This window comes from Ipomoea triloba, chromosome 2 (genome assembly GCF_003576645.1).
Source record: "Ipomoea triloba cultivar NCNSP0323 chromosome 2, ASM357664v1".
Lineage (NCBI taxonomy): Eukaryota > Viridiplantae > Streptophyta > Magnoliopsida > Solanales > Convolvulaceae > Ipomoea > Ipomoea triloba.
Window position 1 is genome coordinate 18,728,781 of NC_044917.1, and position 7,551 is coordinate 18,736,331.

At 34.2% G+C, this 7,551-nt stretch overlaps 1 protein-coding gene across 1 annotated transcript; it reads right to left on the reverse strand.

Moving 5' to 3' along the window:
* Nucleotides 1-5,885: 5,885 nt before the first annotated feature.
* Nucleotides 5,886-7,327, reverse strand: LOC116010254. Its single transcript, XM_031249575.1, has 2 exons — nucleotides 7,058-7,327; nucleotides 5,886-6,432 (listed from the first exon to the last, which is right to left on the reverse strand). Exons 1-2 carry the CDS (start codon nucleotides 7,302-7,304, stop codon nucleotides 6,203-6,205), a joined length of 477 nt encoding a protein of 158 aa, XP_031105435.1. The 5' UTR covers nucleotides 7,305-7,327; the 3' UTR covers nucleotides 5,886-6,202.
* Between the last annotated feature and the right edge of the window lie 224 nt (nucleotides 7,328-7,551).

A 7,551-nucleotide genomic window follows, 5' to 3' on the forward strand; every position in this document is an offset into this window, starting at 1 on the left:
TATATATATATATATATATATATATATATATATATATATATATATATATATATATATATATATATATATATATATATATATATATTTCATATTGAATGAATCACTAATTACAAATTTTAGTTGAACATTGTGACCTTTTATGATTTGTGTTTAAAATCATGCATTAAATTTAGTCTTTTCACTAATTATTTCATATTTTCTACCATACAATGCACATTTTTGTCTTTCTAAAGTTCTAGTGCAAATTGTCCTTTCTTCCAAAGCACATTATTGTGTCTTACAGTGCACATTGTTGTGCCTTCAAGCTTTGATCATATGTGTTATATATATATATATATATATATATATAGAAATCTGTTCAAATGTAGTCGCGCCTTCCTGTGCGGTTCACACCACTCAATGTTAGAAAATGCACCACTCAATGTTAGAAAACGCATCATAATGAAAATACACAAAAACACCATAAAACACACGACACACCCAAAATAATGGACCATAACTCCCCTGCCCTTAATGGTGCATTCGCTAACACTGTGTGGTGTATATTTACATACCTAGTGGTGTGTTTTTTTGTGATGCGTACCTAACGGTGAATATTTGTATGGTGCATTTTCTAACACTGAGTGGTGTACATCTGTATACATAGTGGTGAGGCCGCACTATTCACACGTTAAGACGTGGCCACACTTGAACATGACCCTATATATATATATAGGGAAGGGTTTAGGTGCGGGGAAAGTTTCCCGTGCAGTTCTGCGGTTACGCAGCTTAAGCATTACAATGGCGCACCTTAAATACACAAACCACCCACCTTAAGCACACAAACAAAGCACCTTAAAAATCACAAATCACGCGCACCTAAAGCTTTAACCCGACGCACCTTAAGTACACAAACCACGCAACTTAAGTACACAAGCCACACACCTTAATAACACAAACTACGCACCTTAAGTTTCAACAACTCAGGCACCTTAAGCATACATATCACGCACCTTAAGAAGGAAAACCACGCACCTTAAACTTTAATTTCACTCACCTTAAGTTTCAACATTCACGCACCTTAAGCATACATATCACACACCTTAAGAAAGAAAATCACGCACCTTAAGCTTTAAGTTCACTCACCTTAGGTTTTAACACTCACGCACCTTAAGCGTACAAATCACGCACCTTAAGAAGGAAAATCACGCACTTTAAGAAGAAAATTACACACCGAAAGCAAGCGCACAACCACACGGGAAACACCCCACCGCACAGGAACTGAATTATATATATATATATATATATATATATATATATATAGAGAGAGAGAGAGAGAGAGCATTTGATCTTGAATGAATCACTAATTATAAATTTTAGTTGAATATTGTGATCTTTTAGGAATTGTGTTGAAGATCATGTATAAAATTTAGTCTTTTTAATAGTTGGTTGCATATTTTTGTGGCTTACAGTGTATATTGTTATGTCTTCTAAAGCACATTGTTGTGCCTTCCAGTACACATTGTTATAGATCATATGTGAAAAAAAATTTTAATTAAAGGAGGAGTTGATATATGGATGAGATTCCACTACATGTTTCACCTGCGGCCTCTAACTCACGCACAACCTTGTATTTTTTCTTGTGTCTTCCGCCTAGGTGACCTAGGCGCTAGGCGGGCCTTTGGCACTCGACTAGTGCCTAACGTATTTTGCAACCTTAATTTCAGCCATAGGTGCCTTTTTTGTTGACCTTACCCTTTATCTTCTACTCGTAGGTGCCTTGCAATATCTTACTTGTACTCCTGATATTTATTTTGCAATTAATAAACTATATAAACTTCTGCATGCTCTTATTAAAGATCATTGACTTTTAATGAAGAGATTGCTTCGATATGTTAAGGGTGTTGGGCGTCGGCTGGGTTGGCCAAGTTCAGCCCCTGCTCGATTCTAGACATTGCGTTGTGGTTTACCATGGAGGGATGTGGTTAAATGGTTAATGTCCACCTACTTATCACTAATTGGTTTTAAGTATGATATGGTAACCAGATAGCCAAAACCTCTATGGATAAGCGTGCTTGACTTACACCAGTCACATGATGAGTGACCCCTTACAGCAGTCACAGGATGAGTGACCTCCTGGGAAGTAAGTATAATGCAGCGCTCTCTTAATTGTGGTCTTCAATGTTGACTGTGTTAGTTGTCTTGATGATTGTAATTCAACAAGTGGCTTTACTATCTTTATTGGGTCCAATCTCGTCTCATAGGCTTGAAGGAAGCAAAAAACGATTGCTAGGTCGTCAACTGAAGCAGAATACAATGTTGTGTCAGTTGTCCTAATGGTTGTAATTCAACAAGTGGCTTTGTTATTTTTATTAGCTTCAATCTCGTCTCATGGGCTTGTGGGAAGCAAAAAACAATTGCTAGGCCGTCAACTAAAGCATAATACAAAGTTGTAGCTAATGGTGCAACTGAGGTAACGTGGTTAGTCTTTTTCTAAATGAACTAGTTGATCCGTCACCAATGTTGTGGTGTGATAACTTTGTGCGCTAATTCTATTTTTCATGTAAGAACCAAACATGTTCGAGATTGACTATCACTTTGTTTGGGACAAAGTTACATGTAGTTACAAGTTAACTTCATCTCCACCTAATATCAAATAACCGATATTTTCACTAAAGCTGCGTGACAAGCTATATCAAATGATTGAATTTGATTATATCTCCCTATTTCTACTAGGGTTTGTATTATGATTGGTACATATCTAAAAACTTAATAAGTGTGAATGAAGGTTATACCCTTCATTTATGTCCGTTTTTCCATTAAGTTTTTTTGTACATTATGCTATAAAAGTTGTACTTTACAATATATTAGACAAACATATCCCTATCGTTATAACTTTCGTTATTTTTTTCACTATTGTTATCATGAACATTCATCCACTATATATTTTCTTATTTTCTTCAATAATGATAATATATACATATTATATATTGGAGTTATATGTTAGTTATTTTCTAAAATATAAATATAAAATTTATAAAAATATTTTACATTATTATTATTATTATTATTATTATTATTTACAATAATTTAAATATCTAAAATCTAAATAAATTTAAAATTTTAATATAAAATATTAATATTGGACACCTATTTTTTGCGCATCGAGCATAAGAAAAACTAGTATCCTATATACATGTACATATCATTACAGAATACAATATATAGAAAATCATTTTCAACATCCTCTCATACAGAGGTATTATGACATTAGAGCAAGCACATCAGTTGGAGATTTGTTGTCACGCCCCACTTCTAGGACATGACCCGGCCGTATCGTTACGTGAAAACTTGTAACAATACGAAGCCTAACCATACATACCTCTCGAAACCTTCATAACACTTGAATACATAATAATTCCACAACAAAGAACTAGTTCTTCCCAAAACACTCATCAATTCACCACTATTAAATATTTACAATCAATAGTAGTATGTCCAAAATGCATCACAAGCACCAAAATCAAGCACAATGATTTACCAGAAATACAAATGGGGCAAAGCTATTATCCCACACAAGCAAAAATCCATGATAAGCTCCAATGCTAGGACTAAGTCTCCTAGTTTCAAAATTCACCTTCGAGATCTCATCACTTGTGCTCGTGCTATTCACATGTCCTTAACTACTCTGAAACATGAGGAAATACAATTAATGAGCTAATGCCCAGTAAGTGATACTCTTCTCAACCCCGGATCAAGTAACCTTAAAAAAATACAATAAGCTTTATAGTAATTTAATAGGTGCAAATCACAATCTTCAAACTGTATCGAAGTCATATAATTCCATCATACCATACACAGGTTCTTCAAAATAGCAACTTTAGCTTTAGCTACACGGGCATCAACATTATTTCATAACACAATACTTTCAAAGCTCAAAACATTCTTTAACCCATGACTCATTAACAACCTACACCCACCATTATACCTTGAGAAATATGTCATTATCGGTATAATGATCTAAAAAGACTCGACGATTCGGAATGAGTCAGGCTCGATGATTCAGAATGAGCCGGATGGAACGCTCCAACATATAATTCAAAAGTAAAGACTCGACGATTCGTAATGAGTCAAGCTTGACGATTCGGAATGAGCATTTAGGAACGTTCCAAGCCGAACAAAATTAACAAATTGTAGGTTGCCTCATGAGCTTGGTCAAACATTTCAAATAATTGTTATAATCAAATAGCCCATTTTAGCAAAAATCATTTCCTTAACACCACATAACAAAGTGCATAACCAAAGTAATATGGAATCCGAATAACTCATAACTTGGCAAAACAAATATGACTTCATAAACTAATAATTGTCAAATAAGTTACGTGATCCTCTTTTATAGCAAAATACCTTAGTACAAATCATACCAATAAATCGAATAATAATGAAATCACACTTTAACAATCACAAATAGCTTGAGTCATACTATATCAAAAGACCAAAATATTTTTAACTCAAACTAACTCTAAAAATGGATATTCAAAGTAGTAGAGATTCCAAAATAGGTTATGTGTTTTGCAAAATAAGGAGAGACGAGTTAACCACTTACCTAAAACATCCAAATCTTAGCTATTTAGCTCGATCACCCAAATACTCTTTGTCAAAATCCCTAATATTTTCAAAACATCGATCTTAGGGCTCCAATGATAAACCCAACTCAAAAAGAGTGAAATATGGAGGTCAAACTTACCTTGAATACTCCAAAAATTACTTGAGACCTAAGCTTGAAGAAGATGGAGATCAAAGCTTCAAGAATTTTTCTTCCTTCATCTCTCTAGTCAATCTCCTTATCCTTTTTCATTCAAATGAGATATTTATCCAAGATGAAGTGATTCCTTAGCCTTTAAGAATAAGGAATGGTAATTTGGTAATTTTATCCAATATCATAATTAAGAAACTTTGACTTATTGACTTCATTTAATAAACAAAGTATAATTGCTTTTCTTAAAAAAAAATGGGTATTACATTTTTTCACAATTTTTTAGATGTCATATAGGATAGAAGTGTATGGAAATGGAAAAAAAAAAATAACAAAACAAAACAAAAAAGGTTGGGGGTAGGGGGATAAAAAAGCAAACAAAATAATTAATTTGGAGCCCTTTTCACACCCAACCGGAGCGTGCAACGCACCTAAAAAGAAAAAAAAAATTCTTGCAGAATGTATTTTTCTCTTCTCTCTACTCTCACCTCCACTCCTTCGCGATTTTTTAGTAGTTTTTGTAATTGTGATTAGGAAAGAGAAAATAAATGAGGAAAAAAATTAAAACAAATCAAATTTTCAATGGAATTTTTTCGCGATTTTTTAGTAGTTTTTATAAGTATGATTAGGAAAGAGAAAATAAGTGAGGAAAAAAAATTAAAACAAATCAAATTTTAAAAAAATAAGTATGATTAGGAAAGAGAAAATAAGTGAGGAAAAAAAATTAAAACAAATCAAATTTTAAAAAAATAATAATAATAATAAACTGAAGTTGTCAGGAGCGCGCCCGCTGGGCGGCTGCTCGCGCACAGCAGCAGAGTATAAAAATAAAATAAAAAATAAAATTGGTTAGCGTTTCCAGTAGCATTATCCTTCATTTGCAGAAGGATCCCTCTCCCTCTCTCTCCTCTCCTCTCCAATCTCATGCCAACATGGCTAATTTTCTGACATTAACCCCAAAATATGTGTTAGTGTGGATTCTCTTAAGCTAAAAGTCAGAAAAATCCCCACTAAAACGCACTAATGGAGATGCTCTTAGAATACCAGTGTTGAGGTTTCTTGCTGGTTATCAATAGAGAAGACTGATTGGTACAAGTATTCTGTTCAGCATGACATACATGCCAGAATCACTTTTTCAACATGCAGAATATAACCACAACACCCAAAAGACACAATCTTTAATTACTTCTCAAGGTAAAAGTGAAACATTTTGAAACTAAGGATAGACCTTGCTGGGGAGAATCCATTTATTGGGTATACCAGATATGGTGACTACTCCCAGAATATCAGAAACTATGGCCATCCAGATTTACAAAGGATGGTCATCAGATAGCATCAAAGGTGACAATTCAAGATAACTACCAACACATTTAGTTGACAATTTTCCAACAAGCAGTTACCTCTTTTAAGGAATACATAGATAATAGATTCTATATCAATGCACAACTTCTTTCTTCAGAATTGCAGTCAATCTGATTCCTCCTCTTTGCCACTGTTATCATAATCTTCATCACTTATGTCAAACTCTTTGTCACTAAAATCCCGATCAAGTTGAGGATGGCTCCGAATATCTTTCATCAGCTCCTCATCAGCCTCTTCACTTTTCCCACTCAACTTCCTCTTCAATATGGCCTCAAATATTTCGGGAATTGCTTCTCCATCTCCTTCAATGAGCCTCTCTATCCTCTTCTTCAATGCTGCAATAGAACAAAATACATTCTCAATCCTCTCTCAGGGCAATCAAACTATAAAATCTCATCACCATTAAGTAAAGATGCAATATGTTCTCAATGATCTGTTCTTATTCTTTAAACTATCATAACCAATTGATCCCATCCATATTCAGCTGCAGTACAACAAGTATGGGGAAAGCAAAGCAAACACTATACATCTCCCCCCCCCCCCCCCGCAACACATACACACACACAAAAAAGAAGTTAGAATCTTGGAAGAATTTAATGTCATTCAGAGCATAATAAGACTACTAAAATTTCTCATAAACATTTATTCTTACATCTCTCTATCTTCTTCAATGCTGCAACCGAAACAAAATATATTCTCACTCCTCACTCTCTCAGGGAAATTTTTTTTTTTTAAAAAAAAAATAGTTATTACAGGAAACACTACAATGAAGTCACCTTCGGATAGAATAAATGTCCACTTTTCCTCACTCCCATTCTTTTTAAAGTTACAAAATCAAACACCAACAATCACAAGTAAATTAAAACGAACAAAAAAAAAAAAGGACAGACCAATAGGAAGTCAGAACCAGAATACAAAAAGCTCGATCATTTCTTATAATTTGTAATTTGTAAAAGTAACCTTCATTGCTGAGGTCTTGGGAATCATTACAGTCTGTGTCAGCCACCCTTTCGAATTGCTCCGGCTCTAACTCAGGAATCGGGCAATTAGGGTTAGGATTTTCGGAGGTGAAAAACCGATAGTGCATCAAAATTGAAGAGGGTGAAGGTCGTAGTGACGGGAAGCGTATAGGGGTTTGATTGGTGGGCAAAATGGGGTAAACATTGCGAGAGCAGAGTGAAATCGCTGTTGAGATTGAACGTTTCATTTTCGAATCTCTGGTCCTTAGGGTTTTAGGACTCGGGAGGGTTTTTCAATTTTATGGAAGAAAATTAATTAATTAAAACAGAGAACCAGAAAATAATGGTGAACGTGGCAAATTATACCATGTACCAGAGTCTAACTTGTATTGTGGACCCTGATAAAAAAAATAACATTCAGATTTTGTACTTACAATTGATGCATTTCATACTTGCATTGTTTGTAAACACATTGAAGGCAAATCACATGGTAAT

Bases quoted from the DNA above. Each gene is read 5' to 3' on its own strand.
- LOC116010254 (XM_031249575.1), bottom strand. From the start codon at position 7,304: ATGAAACGTTCAATCTCAACAGCGATTTCACTCTGCTCTCGCAATGTT. The intron at 6,433-7,057 runs GTTACTTTTACA...GTTCTATTGCAG, and splicing joins CCAAGACCTCAGCAATGAAG to CATTGAAGAAGAGGATAGAG.